This window comes from Tinamus guttatus, unplaced genomic scaffold (genome assembly GCF_059628265.1).
Source record: "Tinamus guttatus ecotype Peru unplaced genomic scaffold, ASM5962826v1 Tinamus_guttatus_pri_ptg000131l, whole genome shotgun sequence".
NCBI lineage: Eukaryota > Metazoa > Chordata > Aves > Tinamiformes > Tinamidae > Tinamus > Tinamus guttatus.
Genome location: NW_028288665.1, coordinates 2,397,072 through 2,420,331, shown reverse-complemented (window position 1 = coordinate 2,420,331; position 23,260 = coordinate 2,397,072). Strand labels below are relative to the sequence as shown.

General features: G+C 42.3%; 1 protein-coding gene across 1 annotated transcript in view; it reads right to left on the bottom strand.

Annotated features, from left to right (window-relative positions):
- The window catches only part of ELOVL2 (ELOVL fatty acid elongase 2), a 34,034-nt gene extending 11,293 nt beyond the window's left edge, over positions 1-22,741 (bottom strand). The window contains exons 1-2 of the mRNA XM_088521742.1: positions 22,717-22,741; positions 1,997-2,060 (exon numbers count right to left, since the gene is read on the bottom strand). Of these exons, the coding sequence (XP_088377868.1) occupies positions 1,997-2,060; positions 22,717-22,719 (67 nt within the window). The 5' untranslated portion in view covers positions 22,720-22,741. The remainder of the gene's footprint in view (positions 1-1,996; positions 2,061-22,716) is intronic.
- Between the last annotated feature and the right edge of the window lie 519 nt (positions 22,742-23,260).

The window sequence follows — 23,260 nt, the reverse complement described above, 5'->3', positions numbered from 1 at the left end:
CCACTTACATTATTCTTGGATAACACAAAGAAGTAGATTTTTTATGTGGCACGGAGGGGTAGAAAAGGAAATGTACTTCAAAAAAGAAAAAAGTTATCAGAAGATCAAGAGAGATCAAAAGCACATCTGTTGACTGACAGTAGGTTACCCCACGTTCAAGTAAGATAAAAGGTCCATATCAATAGGATAAATTAATAATGATAGAAAGTATTGGTTGTACTATACTGAACCCATACAGCATCTGAACTCAGGACCAAGGCAGTGAATAAAGCTGCAGTGTGGAAGTGCTGGACCACAACTTGGGAAGGCGCCCACAAGCTCTGATGGCTTCTTGAATGAGCTCATTCAGGGTTGCTGGCCATCATGTGCCAGACCCTTGGGATCAAGTCTTGGCTCCCCTGAGATCAGTGGCAGGCCTCCCAGGCCTTTAAAAGTACCAAGCTTTTATCAGTGAGGGTTAGAAACTTTCTGATTCAGGGTTTCTGGACAGCTTTGGCCAGCTGGTCTCTAAGTTAGATTCAGAACTTTAGAGGTGCTGAGGCTGAACAGTCTTGTATCAAGGCTGAGCAGAGATAGTTTATCATAGTTTTGTTGAAATATATCTGTTCTCAACCACTTCTGTTTCTTCAACGGATAAAAAAAAAAGCAAGTAATCAGATAGATTTCTTTATTGCAATTCTATGTTTCTTCTCAACCTCTCATAAAACCAAAAAGTACCCTGAAGAACAGGAAAGCTCTGGAAAAAATGCTTTTTTAGAGAACAGCATGTCTTTTCCCCTTTCGTGCATGTTGTCTTGAGTCCAGATAATATTACATGGACCAGCACCAAACGAACTTTTAACTTTTTGTTACGAGATGAAACCAATGGGCATGCATGTGGCCTCTATTACCTAAACTAAAGGATTTGGTATGTTAGTTCAAAAGCAAAAGCTGTAGTAAATTTGAGTACAGAACCCTGCTGACAGTGACAGATGGAGGCCCAAAGCAGGCTTATATCTAAACCATGATCAAATCTATGATAGTATACCTCTTACTCCAGTAGTGCAGCACTGTGGCCTATGTTAATACTAATGATAACTACTCATACGGTGAGAAATTGCCTCCAGGAACTAGCTATAGCCATTTCTTTCTCCTTCTGTAGCCTAAGCCACTATAACTAGCACAATGACAGTGTTATTTCAGGAGATACTATGTAAGACATAAACTGTACATGTGGGATGGTCTTTAAAAGAACCCAGGGCCAGTACCTTCCATTTTAGGTCTTCTTGCTGATGAAAGAAATGTGTAGATTGGATGAAAGTCGGGGAGAGAAAGAAGGGGAACAGTTCTGGCCTTTCTGCAGGTTTGCAGGGCTTTTCATGAGGCTGGGCTCACTGAATAAAATATAAACTCAGCTCCACCAGCATCAAGACTTTCTCGGGAGGTCGAAGTCTGCCTTCCTCTTTCAGCTGCTTTCTCTCCCCTATGACACTTGTAACACTAGCCCTGACTTTGACAATCTGCCCTCAGCTTGCCATAGCCCTTCTCTTCCTTTTCCTGGGCCTACTTCAGTTCCATTTTCCCTGGCTCTAACTCCTCCAGCATGACTGTTACTCTGCTTCAGGCCAAACAGAGCTCAGGGCATCTGTAAGCTCTGCTGAAGTATCACTGTAGTTGTGTGAGCAATTCTAGTCTGCATGGTTTTAGAAAGCAAGATTAAGAAAAGTGCAACTGTTTGCCCACCCTGCCTCTTGTTTTACTGAGCTTTTTTTGCACGTGGTCTTCCTGGATGCTAAGATCCCTTCTTTGCTGTTGCATTGAGCATCCTTCTGGATTGTCCCATTTCCTAGGATGCTGGAACACACAATAATTGCTTATTAATGAGAATCGGTCCTGAAGCAGAACTTCTACTTTCAGGAAAAATGAGAAATTCAGGATTCATTTTTATCTGGAGTAGGATGAAAAGCTGAAATCCTAAGAATATTTTCAGAAATATTCTGTTGTTGGAGCAACTTACCTCGAGGTCCAAACATATAGTCCACAAATGCATTTACTTCTCGGTCAAAAGCTTTCAGGTGCTCCTAAAAACAGACACATGACAGAGATATTATTATCTCACGGGTCACCTAGGCATCATGTCTACTGAAAAAAAATCAGGAATATTTTGGACTAGATAGCAATAGAAGCCTCATTCCTGGAAACAGTGCCAAAAGCTGGGCTTTTTAGGAAGGGAATCATGTTCAAGACGGAGGTTTTACAGCTGAAAGAAAATCCCAGCTATCACAGCAAACCCATATGTGACAGATATAATTTTCTCTTCTTTTCTCTTTGTTTGTTTTGTTCTGCTTTCTCAACTGAAATCACTATTTGTAGAAAGAATCTGGTGGTTCCTTTGATCAGCTTCACAAAATGGGCTAGTGGCAGCTCAATGAGCTGAACATGTTGATGCGTTGCTCAAAGACAGAAATTTTGTGGGAGGGATCACCTGAGATTTCTCTAAATCAGGCAGATATTCCCTTTAAAAAAATAATCTGTAAGTGTAATCTTAAACTTCCATTAATGCAGCTCAGGGCATTTAGAGATGGAGGAAGGGGAGGCAGGAAGAGGAGGGATGAGTTACAGAGCGTTGTGTTTTGAGGTCAAAGTCATGAAGCAGCATTGAAAGCTGCTGGCAGCCGTAGCAAGTTTGGGACTGAGTTGGAAGCCGGCCCCTGATCAAAACAATGCTTTCCTCAGCCAGACATTGTGTCTGAGGTCTGCCTTTGAATGTCAGATATCTCCATGCCAGCCAGTTTGAAGACCTGTGTTTGCACTTCCCCAGCCAGTGCTGCGTTTTGGTTTGGGCAGGGAGGAGGTCCTGGAGCTCCCAAAACCCTTGTGTTCCTCCGCCTCTTACATTATGCTCCTCAGGAGATTCATAGCAATGATTCATAGCAATGATTCAGCCAAGGAGCTCCTCATACTGAGGAAATTTATAGCCTTTGAGAAGTGGTCTTAAATGCTGGCTTGGGGGGAAGTGCTACAAATTCCCTCAGCAACCTAAGGATGACTTCTGTTGTAGGAAATTGCTATATTTCTGGATGCAGGATCTATGCAAAGGACCTGCTTGCATTTTTTTTACATCCTTGAGCTATGCATCTCTATTATCATACTTTAATGTATTCATATGATTTGTACATAAAGCTACTTGCTTCAATGTTTACATTATATAAGTGAATCTTACTTGTCAGGAGTAACATAATAAACCATGTATATTCATTTTGTATTAAAATGCTGTGCACAGAGCTACTCAAGGCTGCATTTAAATGGAATTTAGAGATTGAATTAGAAAGAGCAAGCATAGAATTTAAAATAATTTATAAGAAGGAGTGTAATGTAAACTTAAAAATAATAATACCAAGATTATTTTACGCATAGGCTACTGTTTTCATTGATCTGCAGTGTGACATTTTACTTATGTCTGTATGTCTGTCTTAGATGAAGAGACAGCGTATTGAATAGATGAGTGGGGTCTGAAACTAAATCCACCTTCTTATGCATGTGCTTAAATGACTCCCCTCCATGTGAGCAAGAACTTCTTTCCTGTGAGGGTGACAGAGCCCTGGAACAGGCTGCCCAGAGAGGTTGTGGAGTCTCCTTCTCTGGAGATCTTCCAAACCCGCCTGGATGCCACCCTGTGCCACGTGCTCTAGGTGTCCCTGCTGCAGCAGGGGGTTTGACTAGATGATCACTAGAGGTCCCTTGCAACCTCAACCATTCTGTGATTCTGTGACACAGAAAATGAGAGTTGCAGCAGTGCCCAACCCTGTTCCAGTCTACTTTAATTTGCATGGGATTCCTGCAGTGTCTGATTTGATTTTCATGGGTCATTTCGTAGCAGGAGTTATGGTAAGATGCAGAGCAGGAGATGCCCAAGCAAATGTCTCCCTTCTAGCTATTTTGCAGTTTATCTTAGCTTACAGGAATGAATAAAACAATGTTGTTACCTGTCTTGCAGATTTACAAGTTTATTAAATTCGACACATTTATTTACATACCAAATACTTGTACTCATAGTTCAATAAAATAAAACTTAAAAAATCTCTTACTTTGACTAGTTTGTCACCTTCCTGTCAACACTGCTGCAAAAGGCCATACTGTGTTTCTGGCTTTTACAAAAAATCCTTAATCATGCCTCTGGACAGCTTAAGTGTACATGTATGCTCAAAATAATTTGCTGTATTTCTAAAGAAAAGCAAATAAAAACAGCTTGAATAAATACACATGCTCAGAGAATTCCATTCTCTCCAGAAAACCACTGTGATACCCTTTATCAAACAAGATACTTGGGCTGCAAGGCTAAAGATTAATGTGTTTTTTGTACTTTTTTTCTCTTGCGCAGGGCATTGTTCTTGGCATTGACAGAACTAGTAGTCTGACAGAATTTAGGATCTTGTTCTGTAACATCTGACCTCAACTGCCTCTTAGATCTTCTCTTGTAGCATTTGAGATCAAACTCTGCTGGGTGGAGGGCTCTTGTGCAAGATGCATCTGTTGTGCACCAAGGGTGGCAACAGTCCCATTTCGCAGAAGAAAGCTAAGGAGAGCTAACAGAAAGAAGTACTGGTGACACCATCTCGAAATGTAGTTATCATTGCATAGTTAGAAGATCTGTACCTTTGGTTTAAATATGCAAGCTGTGTAATATATTTTAACTTCATGCGAAAACCTTGGTATGAAAATACAGTTTGGTGCAAAACAAACAAAAACCCAACCCCCAAACAGAAGGCTATTCCAGTCTTAGTAATAAATAGAAAAAAAAAAAGACTAAATTAAATTATTAAATGACTAAAGCCTTTCTTTTCTCTGTCTTTTTCCTTTCTTCTAAAGTCTTTTGCAATAAACCATAAGCAAACCAGAAAAAGGAAGATGTTGTTATTTTGGTTTGCAAATTACTAAGAAAATGTACTTTTAACCTCTATTTATTTATTTTAAAATATTTTTAATTCTCTATGTTGAAAGTAGCAAAGACTAGTACTGCTTCATAATTGTGAAATATATAGTATTTCGTAAAGACTTCCCGGAAAGTTTAACCAATTTGACCAATTTAAATTTCCTTATTTTTCATCTGTATGATATTTTATTTTCTCATACCATGCAAAAATGACTAGCACAAATGACTACTCCAAATCTGTGGAAAAAAAAAAGTTTTAAAGGAATATTTCAATATGAAAGGAGAGCTGAACTTGCTGCTGACATAGTAACAGGCTTCTTGCTTTTAGTCTTATACTGTCCACGGACAGCTGAGCCTGCAGATGGGCTGGCTCTGCTTTCCCCAGTGGAGAGGGAGAACAGCTCCATGAACAGTGTCTACAGCAAAAAGCAATACCTGTTCCTGGGCAGATTTAGCCACCATAGGGAAAAGTGCAATGATGGTGAATCAGGAAGTAGGAGGTCGCTTTAGAGCAATAGGAAATGTTTAGATTTTGCCTCTCTGGTTGCTGAGGTTAGACTGCCTGCCAGTGAATGCCATATTTTCAATGGCTTTTTAAATAAGCACAGTGGTTTGTGATTTTTTGATATGAAAAATTAATGCGTGAATTCTGAAGTTAGTGAGTGTGGAAAGACATAGCTAAATGCAGTGTATACATCTCTCCAATGCATAAAGACTTATTTGGGTCCCAAGGGTCTGGAGGTTTGAGTTCCATGCGCATAAGCAGTGGCAGTCTTGAAATGCTCTTTCTTAGAGTACAGACAGGAAGGAGATCCTAAAAATACTCTGCCATAGAGCCGGGTGAGCTTCTTGCATTAATTTCTGCCATCAGCTGTTCCCTGAACAGTACCTCAGAGGTGCCTTTTCTCTACCTGTGTTCAATATTGGGACACAAAGTGGTCGCTGTCCTGTCAGAGTTCATTGTAATGCAGCAGTGGAAATCTTTCTTCCTTGATAGAGTCCGTTTTCTCTTTAGGTGGTTGAAAACTGGCTATTAATTATTATTAATATCATTATTATTTTCACAAGATGCCCATGTCAGTGCAGCTACCAGCAAGTTTTCCTGTGACAACCATATATATATGGTGAATAACACCACTCATAAGCAGTCATCTGTGCCAATGTTTTTTCTTGTGGGCTTTTTTCCCCCTAAGCTGTGCTGGAATATTAGAGTGAGCTCGGAACAGTGAGCTCGGAAAACATCCCTTCTCATTGCCCACTATGGAAATACAGCAAAGGCTCTCAAAATAACAGCTCCTATGACCAGATTTAAAGACTTCTCCCCAAAAAATAAAGCTGGAAGAGACTTGCAGTAGGTCATAGAACTGCCCTGAATTAATTTCTATCTCCAGTAGAGTAGCTAGATTTCTACATTGTTAGAATGACCAGGTTCTTCGTCATCTCTTCTACTGACTAATTATCTTAGCTTTAAACAAACTTGCATTCTTTCTAGTGAGAACAGGTATTGGTAAGAGGGCAAAGTGGAGTGGAAGAGATTGTCTTGAAGGTTGAAAATTTCCACATGCTCCTATGTGGAGCGAGAGTTTGGGTGGCCTACATTAGAGTGGGAAGACACAAACCTCTTAACCCCCCTGCTTAGACATCTTAGGGCTCTCGGGGTATTATTCACAGAGAGCATTAATAGAAACAGTGGCCTACTAAACGCAGAGCCTCTGCTGCTCCTGCTCCCTCGCACTGAGGTAGCGCCATGAGGAGCTCTCTCATGTCCCCCAAAATGACATGTTCCCTGCAGGGGTCTCCCGTCGATGCCTAGGGGACAGGTAGCCCTCAGGCAGAGGCAGTCAAATTAGTCTGAAGGAAATCTGTACAGCTGGCTATAGGTACAACCACAGTCACTCCAGGGCAAACGGCCTGAAGAGTTTGCCAGGGGCCTTGCAGAGGTGCCTCCTGCAGCTGGGGGGCTTTGCCAGCTGCAGAGGGTGCCCTCACAGTAGACGTGTTCAGAAGCTGAATCTGCCTTTTCCGGGAACCACAGGAGCAGGAAGGAAAATGCCTCTTGGGCTTGACACTCCCTGCCTGCAGCAGGTCATCCTGGAGCAGAACGGGGCCAGCACCTGCTTCAGGAGTTTTGGAGCTTCAAACAAGACTCCAGTGAGCCAGCACAGGGAGACCTACCCAAGAAGGCAAGTGACACTTGGCCTTTTGCCCAGCGTGCCTGCCCTCCATCGTGTTCACCAGTCGTAACCGCGGGCAGACACGCACCGTGTCGCTGTCATCAATCTCACCCTTATCTAGGGCTGCAGTATCCTTCCTTGCTGCTGACTTGTTGTTCGTAGGGTTGAATCTACAGGCGTCTTCTGTTGTTATGCATCTCTAAAACAAACACTTATATAATGGTAGCATTTTCTTTCTTGGTGGAAAGGGAGGAGCACCAAAGATGGTTTAACCACCTAAGCAGTATATTTTTTAAAAAAATAATTTAATTCTGAATTGTCCCAACATTTGCCTTCCCTCAAAAGTTGTCACATAAAATGAAGATCAAATTAGAAGTGTTTTTGCACACATATTCAATCTCTGTTCTTAACCAATAAAATTATCCCCAAAACACGTGTTTTACTCCTCTCCAAAAACACTGAGTTTTAACACCTGCTACTGCAAGGTTTCAGGAACTGTTGTAGTTCTTACATCTTTCTGAAAACGCCAGTGTATAACTGTAACACAGTAGAGTAACAAGTCCTACCCTGAACCTCTAGCTTTGCCACAATACAGGAGCAAGAAACAAAGACATTGCATATCAGCTGAATGTAGTTAAATTTGCAAAGTGAATTGCATGGCCTTTTGCAGAGTGCCACTCCGGACACTTGTTTGTCCAGCTTTGGGGGTTGCCATACGAGTCGGCACAGCGTGAGCACCTCAGCTCTGCGTGAAAGGCCCCTACAAGGAGGAGACTTTGGAGAAACACTGTCCAGTTTTATCACTCATTCACTGGTGCATAAAGCACTTTCATAAGAAGTGGAGTTCAAGCTATTTAGCTGACTAGCAACTGCACTCCAGGCTCTGCACTTCTGGAGAGATGGTGCTGATAACTAGGTTCCTTCACTTTGGGATCCTATTTCATTTAATAAGAGCTCCCTTTTTCATTCAGATTCGTAGTCTCACTTGGTGCTACATGTGCTCAGCCCACGGATGGGAATGAGGACCTAGGTAGAGAAATATCTGGCTTTGCCTTCTGTCAGGACTCATTGTCAGGGCGCAGCATGGTTGAAGTCAAAGGTGAGTAAATCTTGAGAAGCAGAACTTTTTTTGTGTGTGTGAAAACCTTCTAAGAGCAAGTGGATTTAAGATTGTGCCCTCAGATGAGCTATTTCAGACCTCAGCCTGCATCTAGTCTTTTCCATGATTCCTGGCAGATTGAATATGTTGTACTAATTTCTTGCATGAAATAGGTCAAGTCTGGCTATTGACTGAATCAGCAGGGTAACTGTCTGGTCATAAATCATTGCAAGATGAATTGGTTTTACAAAATAAATCAGCTTTCTGATTACTTTTTAAGTATGAGGAAAAAGCATCTGAAAGTTTTTTTGCACCACCATTTCATGGGTTAACATGACTGTGATTTAAGAACAAATTAACTACATTTTCCAAAATCTATTTATAACTTAAATACTTCGAGGCATTCAGCCTATTAGGCACTATTCATTGTTCCGTCTTTTCAAAGATTGGCAATATCATCTCTTGGATGAAAAAATCCTTTTCTGGAATCACCGCTTGCAGGATTTTCCCTACAATTTCCAATTTCTTTCTGCTCTGTTTATTATAATTAAGTAATCAGTAAAATCATGGCAATCTCAGTGCTTAAACTGGAACTCATCTGATCTTAAAAGAAGAGGAGGCAGGTGGGGGAGAGTGGCTGATATGGCTGTTGTGTTACAACATATGGCTGTCATATACATTTCCATGTCTTTGTAATCCATCCACTTGCTTATTATCGAAGTTGCAAAATGAAACTGTCACCAAAGCAGATCAGTACAATCCTTTTAAAAGTAATCCTGCTCAATTCTACCTACTACACAGGGGAACATCAGCTTAACTTGTAATTAAAGAAGATTTCTCTAGGGAGACCTTAGATGTGGCCTGTCAGTTCCTAAGAAAATGGTAGGAATTATTGACCTCATTTTTCCTTGCTCTAAGAATCAGATTTAAAATCACAGTGCATGCTGAGATGGAACATAATTCCTGTCAGCGATGATGTGACAAGACTGTCTCTATGATCGCAAGGGGATAAACAAAAACACACAAAAGAGTCAAAAATGAGAGGGTAGAAAAAAAAAATCTGCATTCTCCTGTTAGCCTGAGTTAATAATTTGCTTTCCCTGGCAAAGCAATGATCTTTTGGAACCAGACCTGCCTTGGATACAGAAAGTTCCCACTGGTGGAGAAAGATACTTAAGCTACAAGCAAAGAACCACTTTTAGAGAGGTTAATTCTGTTACAGTATCTTAATTAGTCTGTTCAGCTCTTGTTGATTTTTAGAAGGAGCTGGGTAGGCAGATAAATACCAGAATTCATTTTACACCAGTGATTTGAAAGCCTCCACAGTTTAACATGCCCGCTTCCAAATAGCTAGCCTTAATTAACGATACTTAACTATCAACTACTTAATGAAGAAGGAGTGCTCCTCACTTCTCATGGTGTGAGAGCAATACAGGCAACTACCTGTGAGAGAATAAGCTCCTAGTAAGAGAGGGTCATTGCCCTTTTCAAGCGAAAATACAACAGTAAAGGTGGTAATTAATCTTTTAAAGCTTTAGATTAACCAGAGTATTTGGCTCTAGCACAGCAACGTGCCCAAACATTCCCGATTCTTACAGCTTATGTCCTGCATATTACATGTATGCTACTACACACTTTTTCTGCAAAAGGCTTGCACTCTAAATCCAAACCTATACAATGATAAGCAAGATGGGGACTGGCAGTAAGTGCAATGGTAGGGAGAAGTTAGAGCAATGCATTTACAAGCTGCATCAGCTCCATGTCATGATAACTTTTTTTTTTCCCAAGTATTTGCAGAGAGAGAAGGATTTTGGCACTGCTGAGCAGCTGATTTTGTAAGTCAGAATAATGCATGCAGAGCATTTTTTTGTACTTGGCATACATTTAGACATTTTTCTGGAGAAAGTAAGACAAACAGACAACACATCGATTGTAATTCTGTGAATATCTTTTCTCAATTTTCCACTGTATCAGACTTCAAGATCTAAGATGTATAATAGAGTCCAAGCCTGTGCACAGGATCTCATGGCTTGCTGGACAATGAATCTTAAAACAAACAAACAAAAAAAGAAACCCAAAAGTGAGAGCTTTGGTTTTCCCATAATCCTCACAGTGCAATAAGACAAAGAGTACTCTATGCCTAAAAAGTAGGTTTCTTGGTTGCTATCCCAGATGTCTATAATGTAACACTCTGTCCCCACGGTGGGGACTAATGTGCAAGGGACTGCCCTCCTGCTACAGGCAGGGAGGATCATAAGGGATTTTCTACCGCATGTTTCCTGACCAGGGCTCTCCAGTACTAGAGTTTTGCTGGACTTCTTTGGAGAGCTGCTTCCAGTGCTGTCCAGGGCATTTGTCTACCCGACAGGGAGAAGAATGAGAAGGGGAGAAGAATGAGACAGGAGTATTTGAAAATCAGCATGGTCAGAATTTCCAGTTTCTGCGGACAAACCTGAAAATAAGCCCCTGGATATAAAGAAACAAAAATCTTGCATTCTTTGACAGACAATTACCAGCAGCTCTTTACGAACTTTAGTCCTTTAGTTCTTCAGCGAGAAAGTGAACTGCTAAGATATTAACTACCAAATTCCACAATAAAAATGTCATATAAGCAATTAACGTGTTCCAATCCATATCATTAAGCAAGTCACATGTCAGGGCATATGGAGTAGAATGGGCTTATGTTAGTGCAGCCCACAAGAAAATAAACTAAATACAAAACACTTTGTTTGCAGCACTTACCCATGTACTCCACATGTAGTCCCAACTTCTGAAATTCACTCCTACTTATTTCATACTATTAACATGTTTTTAATTTGCTATAGCTACTAACTATGTGCAGAAGAATACTTCTTGAACCCTTCTAAGAGCAAATAAACAATGTTAGGATAGGATACCTTAGTTCTTCAGGAAAAAATACAGCCCTAAATACAGCCCTGAAAATACTTTTATCCTCATAAGCCAAACCTTCTCCCTTTTATGCAGCTGCTCCTTATTAAATATATATTTAAAAAAAAAGGGGCTAGCAAGATGTTGCGTTTTGGGCATGCTGATTGCCACTGTGAGAGACAGCTGAGTTGCAGCATCCCGGTAACTTGATGGCACACAGCTGGCTTTCCTTGGGCACTTACCACCACCCCAGGCCTCTTGGCACCACCCCAGCACAATCACTGGGGGTTTCAGTTGAGGTGACTCTGCTTAACTGGAAGGGAGTTGCTGCTCCCTAGTAACTAGGCTCATCCTAAGTGAAATGAGCTATGGAGGTGTCGTGAGCAACCCTGTGGGACGGTGATCTCTAGCAAAGGGATGGTGCTGTGTGGTTAAGGCATCTTATCTTCTGGCACAGCTAGATTGGGAACAGACAGATGTTCACGTCCTTGGCGAGCTTTTGTAGAATCTTCTGTACTATGAATCCCCCAAGCTAAGGGCGCTCTGTCCAGAACTTGTACTAATTTAAAACATCAGCTTCTTATTTTCATAGGTAAACATGTTTTAGAAGTTATGCTTTTGACTGCCACAATAAAGCTAGAATATTTTTAAAGAGTAATTGTGAACTGAGATTACTGACCTACACACATTCAGAAAATCAAGAAAGAATCAACTTGGGATTAAAACTCAGAAAAATACCTGCAGTAATACCCTGATGTTTGCTTTGCATTCCAAACTCTTTAATAACATCTTATTTAAACCTTGAGTAGAGTTACTGAGATGAAATCTGCCCAACTACGGATTCTATCTGTTTTAGCTAAAAAAATGCACCTATAAACATAAAGTAGAACTGTGATAGCACTGTACCAAGGACACAATGCATCAAGATCTACTCCAATATAGACGCTCCCCGCTCAGGTTATTAAACAAGGTAGGAAATGGGACATATCTATCCCCTTCCCATATGGGAATAGGTTCAGAAGAATCAGGACATCTAACAGGGAGAGCATTTTTTGGCATTATTATAGCACGGTGCTAGTGGGCAAAAGCCATGCTGGCTGCTGGATGTCACTGAGGTGAGCAAAGCTCCACAGAGGTGCAATGGTCCACAGTCAGACCTGCCTCTTGAAGTAGGGCCTTACGATTTTAATTTATCTTCAAAGCCTGGAATAAAGGAGCCCAAACAAAGCAGCCGAGTGCTGCAGGTTGGCTTGTGGCAGTGTTTCTGAGGAAGCACTGGGGAGAAGGAGGAAGAATAAAAGAATTGCTTTGTATCAGGGAAAAACAAAATAATGTGTTTCTTTTTTTCTATTTTTCACCATTCGGAGACTGATGAGAGGGGTTATATTGTAGCCTGCTTTAGCCACATCCTTAAAATGAACAGCACCCAGGCTATAGAATTTTTTCACTGTTTGGATGAAGGAAGTGTGGCTGGTATTTGCTCACTAGAAACACAGGCTGCTCTTGCTTTGTAGCTATTTGCTACATCATTTCTTGATGAGTTACTGCCCATGACATAGAGCCTCTCCTGAACTAGTTACAGGGGTGTAAGCCAAAAAGGGGAAAGAAAAGAATGGAGTAGGAGGAGGTGTTTATAGCACGCTGCTGTGGATTATGGAGCACGGATCCTAGCGCCTAAGGTTTCAGCGTTAATCTTCCAGCACATGCAAAGCCTTTCAATTTCACTTCTAGGTCACTAGTCAAGTACAAAACAGTCTACCTTTCATGTGAGGAATAGAGCTAGAATACTCGCTCCAGTAAACTTACCGATTGGTTAGTTGTGAGTATAATTTACTCTGCACTAGGAGAGAAACTTGTAGGTTTAGGTCAAAAAATCTCAAGAACTGAATTTTCTTCATCCATCTATCTATCTATCTATCTATCTATCTATCTATCTATCTATCTATCTATCTATAAAAATCAAAAAAACTTTCAATGAAACTGAAGATCAGACAGATTTCAAGTTTATGAATTTTAAAAAACACTTCTATGTTATCAGTTTGATTGTAGTTTTCATCTATTTTCATTTATAAACTTCAGTTATATACAACTGCTGACTTAAAGAAAAATTAAAGGCAGAAGAATTTTATAGTCTGAGCATGTCACTGTAACTATTTGGAATAGAAAGCATGAGAGAAAGGTGTTCATTGCATCAAAGAGTAAGCTACAGAAATGGTCTTATGATATGTTGTTTAAGTTGTTTTCTCAATTATGTCCAGTACTAGAAGATCTATGTTTGCTTTCTTGGTAGAGGCTTTTTACACAACTTTCCTCGTAATTCTGGGAGATCACCTGATATGGTCAACCTAAGCCAACCTGTAAAATACATCGTCACAAAGTCAGGAGCTTTCATGTGACTTAATGTCTACATGAGAGCTCTGCCTCACGGTGACTGTCCCACCCACCTGGATTGATTTAACCATCCCTGAAAGTACAATAATAATTCTTGGAGCAAACGTGGAAACAGACATTACAAAGACAGAGATCATGTGGAAATACATTGATTCCCTCAGCTGTTAGGCATGGATGAGGTCCAGCAGTGCCCTGGCATGGACAGACAGGTGACAGGAAGAAAACACTTGCAAGGTCAGCCTGACCTCGTTGCGACCTGATATACATCAGAAGCAGCAGTCCAGTACCTGTTTCCAGAAAACAAATATCCTCATGAGCTCAAATTTCCACAAGTGAAGTAGATGCTCTGAGCCTCTTTAGATTTACTCTTGTTTCAAAGAAGGGTCAGCATCACTTCTTATTTTGCATTGAATGTATGTTGTTGGGAATGACTCTTTCTTACTAGTAAATATAATAAACTTTGCAGTTTTTTTCATTTTACTCGGTATGTTAAAAATAGGTAGAGTATTGCCAGAGATATTCTTAAAAACAGATTAAATGTGAAGGTGCCTATCCTAAAAAAATGAAGGGAAGAAAAACAAGCTAACTAGCAAACACAGAGTTATTTGCCCCCAGTGTGTGTTGGCCAAAAGAACTGGGGAAGGTAATGATGATTAATCCAACCTTTAAACATTATACAACTTACATTTCCCCTTGAAAATATATTATAGAAAGAACTACACATCTCTCTGTAGTCTGTGGGAAGATGCTATATTTTCTAAATGTTGTAGGGGAGGAAATGGTGGTAGTAATGAGAGTTGGGTAAGCAGTAAAATAAAAGGGAATGCAAATATTCCTATTTTCTGAAGAGAATCCATCTGAATGGAAGAAATTTTAACAAAATCCTACAAGATAAGATGGGAGGAGATATTTGAAGATGACTCTAGTACTTTTCCTAGCTAGGTCTAAGCACTCTGTTATCTGGGGGCTCTAATTTAATCTCATCACTCCTTCACTCTTACTGCACAATTTCTCCTTCATAATTTAGACTCAGCTGCTCATTGTATTTACCAGAAGATCAGATCAACTAACTGTTGATCAAAATGTATCCAGATCGGCTTATTGAGTCAGATGAAAGCTAATTTTATGTAATAAATTTTTTACTGTCTTCCAAGTCTCAGTCAGTGACTGAATTTCTTATAGCTGTCTAATGTCTCTTTGTCTTTTTGTACAAAGACGTCAATGTTGCTGTGATTACTTTGGTGTATACTGGCTCATTATTGTTAATTTGCATGGCTTAATATTTTAGCAAGATTCTATCCTCTTCACTCCAACAATCACCTATTGGGTTCAGAGATGCTAAGCATCAGATTTGCATCAATGTCTATCAATGGCATCATCTCTGGAGACCTTTAAAACCCGCCTGGATGCCACCCTGTGCCACGTGCTCTAGGTGTCCCTGCTTGAGTGGGGCAGTTGGACTAGATGATCTCTAGAGGTCCCTTCCCACCTCAACCATTCTGTGATTCTGTGATATCTGGAGAAGGAATGGTTAGAGGTATGGGGGTAGGAAATCTATAAAAGAAACAAAAGAGCGTAAGGACTCCCAAATTTCCTGAGGAGTAAGAGACTGGTATGTGTTTGTTTTTTAAATGATCAGGATGTTCCTTATCTCCTAAATGTTCAAGATCTGTTGGAGTATTTTGCTTCTTCTAAGTGCTTGCGCCACATGTACTAAATATCACTAAGGCCCAAGGTTTAATGAGTCAGGGTCTTGAAATACTTTTAATCTTTAAACTTATGAAAACAAACCTGTAGAGTGGTAAAGTACAAGTCTCCCATGCTGTGCTGTTTTTCTATCCCACCCTCAATCTCCTAAAAGTCTCTTTTGCACAGGTTTGAACTTCATATCTTCAATAAAAACATTCTTCTGAGCAGAGTTCTACCTTGTCTCAAAGGTGCTTGACCTTGAGTACCAAACAGAAGGGAATCGTTTCCTCTTATTCACACCAAGCAAAAATGCTGATATTTTAAACCTCGTTCTTAAAAAAAAATGGGTATGCATAATTTAGTAAAAACAAAGGGCTATTAAAAAAGAACCATTTTTCCTCTAGAATATTGTGGGGGATTTTTCTGAGTTTATCTCTTTCTGTAAGCAAAATAGCTTTCACCTACTCTTTCATCTTTCAAGAGTTTTGCAGATACTATCTGTACTTCAGATACTATACTGACTCAAGATGTTTCTTTCAGTAAGACAGCTGCCTAAAAACAAAAGCTTCTCAATCTTACTTTTCACTGAAATGCAGAGCTATTGGCACTGCGCAGAGGAAGGAGCCCAAATAGAACATCTCCTGCTTGTGTGCACAAATTGCCTGGTTTGGAGCCAACACCACGAAACCACAAGCTGTGTCTCACTTTTCATGGGGAGTGTGAACATATCGTATTATCTCTGACATGTCAAAAAAAAAAAAAAAGATCTTAGAGAGAACATGTAACTAACTTTCTACAGACTTAAAACACTTTGGCTTGGGTGATTTTGGGCACAGATTGGGTTGATGCTGTCATCTCATGATTTCTAATAGTCAAACTTCCATATGAAGCCAATGTTTCCTGTATCTGAAGAAGCAAAATTTCTGAGGGTGCTTTTGAGGGTGGATCCAGAGTTTTCTAAGACTTTTTGTTTGTTTGTTTTTTGGATGGAAGGACCTTCCATGAACTTTATATCTGCAAGTCTCATGGAATAAGGTGTCCACTATTTGGAGGGTGAGCAGAACTGCTGAAATTGAACTCGCCTCAATATTGCCAGGTTGGAAGTTGTTTTTTATTTCTGCTTTCTAAAATAGTAGAAGGGTGAAAGAAGAGATAAGCTTAAAAACACTTAATGAGCTTCCTCTCAAACCAGAAGACACTTGAAGTGATGAGTTCTTGTTTTGCTTCATTCGTAGCTTTCTGTTAATACTAGAAGATGTATCTGCAGAGGGACATTGATGAGCTCGCAGCTAGCCTGCCAGAGGAATCAAGTACTGATAGTGAAGACAAGACTCCCAAGTAAGAAAAACCACTGGGTTTTTAATCCGCAGGGTAGTTTCCTGTGTAACAGCAGAGCAGTTCTGGAATGGCACCTCGAGAAGGTGCCTAATCCTGAGAGATGCACTCAGGCTAGAAAGCAAGGCAGATGTAGCTGTTCCTCTAAGCACGGTGCAGGATGCTCCTTCATCCTAGAAGAGCTTCCTGATTTGGGGAAAAGGGTGGGTCTGAGTAGCTGGTCAGTACTGCAAGTTGTTTAGACTGCATAAAGATATGGGAAAAAATAGATGGAGAAACTAGAAACAAGATTTAGTGTTTATTCTCCCTGGACTTCTGACAAGCGTGGACAATTGCCAAACAATTGGAGAAAATTAAACCGTGGACATGCTAAAATCCCACATTTGTGTTCTGCCACAAATGCCAACTTTCAGCAGATGCTGAGCTCACATGACCCCAGCGCCAACCTCCTCCCCTGCAAGAGAAGCAGCTTGGCCAGCAGAGAGAGCGGCTGTGCAGGGTGTTATTCAGAGCTGCCTCGCCGAAATTAAAGATGCACCAATTCCCTGACGAGGAAATGGCCCTTGGCAGCTCTGCCAGACATTCATTCCCTGCCAGCCTAAAGGCACCCTGCCTTTTGGAGCGGTTTTGTCCGTACTCACAGCAAAGTGTAAGGAGCAAAGTTCCTTCACTTCAGGCTGGCTGTGAAAATGCATGTGTAATACAGGGAAAGGGAAAAACAGAATCCGATACGTGTTTTCCAAAGCGTCACTTGAGAACACAAAGTAATGTCTGAAGAGGAAAATATCTTCTTGTTCAGTTAACTGGTCCCAGTCCTTACCTTTTTTTTTTTTCCCTCTTCTTAAATCTTTGATGAGAAAGATCTAGATTTCAAAGGGTCAAAGGTTATATGTTGCCTCATATAAAATCTTAAAATATGATTAAAGATAGTTGGTTTTCTAGTTTAAAAAGGAAACCAAAAATAAAGCATAGAAGTTCTCTTATGACCCTCTCCTCCTGTCCCAAAAAACACTGATCTAATTTTACCTCCTTTAAAGCCTCAAGTCACGCTAATCAACTTCAAGAATGCCTCTTCCTTAAAGCATATAAAATCCCAATAATAGAGCGCAGTCTGCTGGCACAGGATAAGAGAGGGCACTTTCTAATTAGCATTAATTCCAACAGGAGGTATCCTAGAGTTTAATCCACATATAGCTGGTATTTTAAAGCCCAAAACTCTGAAATCAGTTATACTATGGGAATGTACAAACTGCTTTTTCCTTGACAAGAAAAACAAAAAATCCTAAACGCTGTGCTGCATGGTAATAAAAAATGTGCTGATGACATAAAATAAACTACAAGAGTTATTGTCACACAGGGAAAATACAAGCAACTGAGTTTTCTTCATGTGCAAACTACAGTGTCACAAATGATGATGAGCAATTAGCCTATGTTAGAGGGCCTTTAAGAGAAGGAAAATTCTGAGCTTTGTTGCACTTACTAAATCTTACTTAATTCCTAATTATTTGGGGATTTTTACTAGATATCCTAAAATTGAGTGTAAAGTAAGATTTAGTAGGTCAACATTGAAACTGCTTGGAAGGCTACCTTATGTCTCCCATAGGTCTCCCATCCAAAATGAATATATATATATATTTATATTTATATTTATGCCTCTACTTACAAATCATCATACAGCCATTTCTTCCACAAAGTGCTCTATTTCCTCCAATTTGGGACTTCCAACATTTGCCATTTTCTTCCTCAATCAAAGATGACCATGGGAGGAAGTGCAAGGCTACCCACGTGGCGGGTATGCAGATAATGGATTTCTAAGGTCAGCTGCTGTCATGAATTTACAGACTGGTTGCTAAATTTAATATGTTTGAAGCCTGAAGTGTGACATGTATAATATGGTTGAGTTGCAGAGCACAGTATCACAAGGCTTTTCCTTTCTGTGTACATGGAGATCCTTCTTATGTCCATCCGTGAGTCCACCACAAGGCAGGCTCATGCCAACAGGTTTCCATCTCGACACCACTCAACCTCATCCTCCTAATTTGCCTCGCTGCTTCTCTACCTTCTTGTATTGCAGCTCAGGGTGTATCTGTGACAAGTGTTACTTTATAATTGATTATGTTCTTCAGGCTCAAGTTTTGTGAGATTTGGTAACTATTTTTCAGGTGTCTAGCAATGCCTCGGCTTCTAAATCAGCAGTGGTTAATGAACTTTTATACAGCATGACATGAAAACCTGAGGCCAAATTCCTACCAATGATTTACTGGCTTGATCGGGGAATAAAACAGCCTACTACATTTATGTGAATATGGAGCTTATTAATATCCAAAGAAATACTGCAAAATATTAGAAATACTTGTTTTTTGTTTTGTTCTTTTTTTGTTTGTTTATTTTACAACTGTTAATTGAGTCGGAGGTAGAATTTGAAAGGTTTGGATCTGATTAGCTTTTTGGTTTAACAAAATAAGGAGATGCTGCTGCTAAACAACAGGAGTCTGTTTCTTCTCACAGGTCAGAGCGCTCGCAATGAAGATAATGAAGATATAATGATGGGTCCTAAAGAATCAGAGGATCCTCCTAGAGCTGAGAGGATCTCTCTGGAGCTGAAAGGAATCAACACGCAGGCCAGCATGCAGGATTTTGTAAGCAGCTATCTATAAATAGCGATGCAAATGAGGCTCTTAGCTCCATGGCATGCTGCCCTTTGGAATCAAAGCGTTGTTTCTTTGCCACTGGATCTCCACAAAAGGTTTCGGCAAATCCTGAGTTTCCGTGCAAGTACTTATGCCCATCTGTATGTTCTAAATGCAATTGCTGAGCACATTTTCTCACAGTTTCCTAATCCTTTATCCACTGGCACAGCCTTGGCTTGCTGCCTTGGTCCTGGATGGAAGGGCTGCTCAAATCTGCTACTGCATCAAACTGATGGAGCTGGGAGGATCTTGTTGGCACTGGACACTGTAGCTGTGGCTCTTGTGTCAGTCACAGGATTTGTGCTCTTTCTTCTTCTGAATGTTCTCAGGGCAATTAATAAATACTAAAGGTTCATGAGGCAGGGTTTTTTCTTGGCTCCTGCCCAAGTATAGAGATCTGTTATTAACTGGGTCCTGCTATCAATGGATGTCTGTCGGATGGTGTCCGTGATGCTTATGAGTGCTTAGAAGGATTAGGTGTATTTTCCATTGAATTCCAAACTCACTTGCTCAACTGAATCTCTAAGGGAATTTAAAATATCTGTCTAGCTCCTACCTGAGGACCCCCTGTCCAGCTGGATTATTACAGAAGTATATACACTTAAACCTATTATATATAGCTTTGTATCACTGTACGTGTGTGTGCTTACATTTGTGTTACCTGGTCGCTTTGTAAACATTAGTTACTGTGCAAGGCTGCGCACCCTCTTACTCCATAAAAAGTGGGATATGACCCCGTGAAGAGTGCACTGACAAATCAAAATTTATAATCGGTTTAAAGTTCAAGGTTGAGGCCAAATCCCAAGCCAGCGTAATTTGACCTAGATCCACTGAACGAAGCAGAGCTGCAACGAACTGCATAAACAGAGGAGTCACCCCACTACTGTTCTCTTCCTACCAGGAGGAGGGCAAGGAAATCTTTAAAGCCAGATGAAGATGGCGTTTGCTGCTTCAACAAAACACACTTTCAACAAAACAAACGTTTCTTATGCTACACTCCACAGATAATGGTGGTTTAACGCTTGTGATGCTGATGGAAGCTCATCTGAGCTGAGGAGGTGTTGGTAACGCACCTCTATCTATTTCTATGCCACTACAGAAGTGAGCAGTGCTAAGTGAGCTACGGTTCCTGCTACCTGGGCAAGAATCTCTGTTCATTGCTTGTTTGTCTCTGATACCTTTGGTAGCATTTTTCCCCCTCCTAATTCAGCTCTGGGTCTAATTTATTAAATATCTAGGCACGTGTTTGCTGTAACTCTTAGTGCTGCATTAGCATCATTGCAGCACTATTCCTCAAAAGTTCAGGTGGTACCTTCAGTACCAGGGACTGCTCCAGGGACACTCTTTCAAGTCCTGAGAACCAAAGCAACCTGCAGCTTTTGCACCATTTTGAGATTTTTCCTTGTGATTCACCATTCTCCCTGAAAAGACTTGTAATTATGAGTACCAAAGCTTATGAAATTCAAGCAAATTTTCAATACTAAGGTTGCAGCAGATGCAGAAGAGCAAAACTGTGATGATAGACACCCATGCATGGCTCTGAATGGGGATTTCTAGATAGTGTTGCCAGCTCTAACAATAGTTCGAAAATAATTTGAAGGTTAATTAAAAAGCTCTATGAACAGCAGACTAAGGATAGGTCTCAACTATCATTTCCATTAGTACAAATATGAGGTTGCCAATGTCTATGTTGCCAGATACATTCTGCTTGATTTGTGCCCATATGATTGACCTCAAATCAATCCTAGAAGAGGCCAAAGGAGCTAAAATGAAGTACTTTAACTGGTTCAGGCTGTTCAGCATCTGAGCACCTGGATGTTAACAGCACCAGGTATTGATGAACAGCACGTGTTCCCTTCTGAAATACCAGGGTTCTTTGTACTGGCCTTTGCTACATATAAAGACATTATCAGTGGCTGGTATTAATTCAGGCTTTGCACAGTTGCGTTAACTTAGTGCTGCGTTTTGTTTTTACACCCCACCCTGCAGTACTAGGAATAGGAATTCAGTAAAGTAGCGGATATCTTTCCTGGAAACCCTTTCTGAAGGTCCTAGACAGCATAAAATGCATCCTCATTTCCGGCCTCTTTAGGAGGGTCTCTTCCTATCCACTGTCCCAAGTCTGGGCTGACTGCGGAACCACAATATACAAGAAATAGGTGCAGATTTACAGCATGTCAATATGTGACCATTAGGAAGGAGAAACAAGTTCCATGGAAAGACCATTTGAATACTCTCTATGCTTGAATTGCTGTTTTTTTTTTTCTCCTGATTTTTACGCAAGGAAGACAGAATTTTAAGTGCATGATGGAAAGCCATTTGAAAAGAAGGATCCTGTTGCTAAATCACACAGGAGAAAAACTGTTCTCTTCTCAATCGTGTCACAAGCTCCTGATACGACACCCCCCTCACCTCCAAGTCATTCAATCCCGTTGTGCCTCAGACTTCACGGCTGCAAAATACCTGTATGGCTGTGTCCTACTTGGTAAGGTCAGTGTGACACTTAATACACTGTTTATAAACAGGATGAGCTCCTTTGGGGAAGTTACTATGACTGCAACGAAGTAAGGTGCTGTGGGAAAATGGTCCTGCTGGCTAAATAGATGACTGCATTGCTCCACTTTAATTTGCCTTAATGCTAGCCTGGAATCTAAACCGCTATTGTACATTCATTCCATGGGGAAAAAAAAAAAAAGAAAAAAAAAAGGAAGCAAGTGTTCCACTCGGGCTCGCATGGCCAACACAAGGGCTGCTGCTAACACCCTGCCGCTAAGCGGTTTATGCAACGTGCTCAAACGTGCCTGGAAGGACGGGGCGAAACGCACTCTGTGGCAGGGGGGAAGGCCCGGCGGCGCCGGCTGCCCCTTGCTGCTCCCCAGGATCCCGCTGCCCCCCAGGGAGCTCCCCAGGATCCCGCTGCTCCCCAGGGAGCTCCCCAGGATCCCGCTCCTCCATCTGCCTCCCTCCTTGTGCAAAGGGGTGCCCTGCAAGGTGCAGCACGGCGGGGAAGGAGGGCAGGGGGGCCGTGTCTCCCCAGCAAGCACATCCCAAACCCGGCCTGGCAGTAGAGGGCAACCTGAGGGGACAGCGAGGGGCAGTGGGGCGGGTTGCAGCCACCCCGTGCGAGGGACATGAGGGGCAGGTTGCGGGCACGGGGTGGGGGACACACGGGGCAGGTTGCAGGCACAAGGTGGGGGACACTTGGGGTGGGTTGTGGACACCCATCGCAAGGGGACACGAGGGGCGGGTTGCGGGCACCCGGGTGGAGGGCACGAGGGGCAGGTTGCGGGCATGGGGCGGGGATACGCGGGGCGGGTTGCGGGCACGGGGGTGACACGCGGGGTGGGTTGCGGTCATGGGGGTAACACGCGGGGCGGGTTGCAGGCACGGGGGGATGGACACGCGGGGCGGATTGCGGGCACCGCGGGATGGACACGCGGGGGGTTGCGGGCACCCCGGGATGGACACGCGGGGGGTTGCGGGCTCCCGCCGCGGGGGGACCCGCGGGGCGGCCGCGCGCGCGCTCGCCGCACTCACCATGGCGCTGTCCAGGGTGTCGCTCCGCGCCGCGCGCGCGCCCGCCGCGCCCCCGCGCGCAGGCGCCGCCCCCCGCGCGCGCCCCGGGGCTGCCCCCGCGTCGGCGGGAGCGCGCGCAGCGCGGGGGCGGGGCGGGCGCGGGGCGGGCGCGGGGCCCCCTGGCTGCTGGCGCTGGGAATTTCTATCCGTGGTTTTCCTCTGGATTTAAAAAATCCTGGGAAGAATCAGCTCGGAGGGGTCTCCTGCCGCTCTGGGAGGGGATGGGGCGCCGGCTGGGGTCACCCCTCCCCACCCGCCCTGCTCATATTTGCAGTTAAAGATCTCTGACTCGAAGGCCTAAATCTCCCTGCCCAAAGAAGCGAGGTCGGTGCCCCCCACCGCACACCCTGCACCCCCGAGAGATGCGCGTCTGTGGGCCGGGGTAGACTCGCAGTCGGGGTTTGAGTCATTGATAATTTAACCGGGCTAAGAGACAGGGCCAAAACCACACCGAGCAGGTGCTGCCAAGCCTTGTCGTGACATGTGTCGTGACATATGATATATG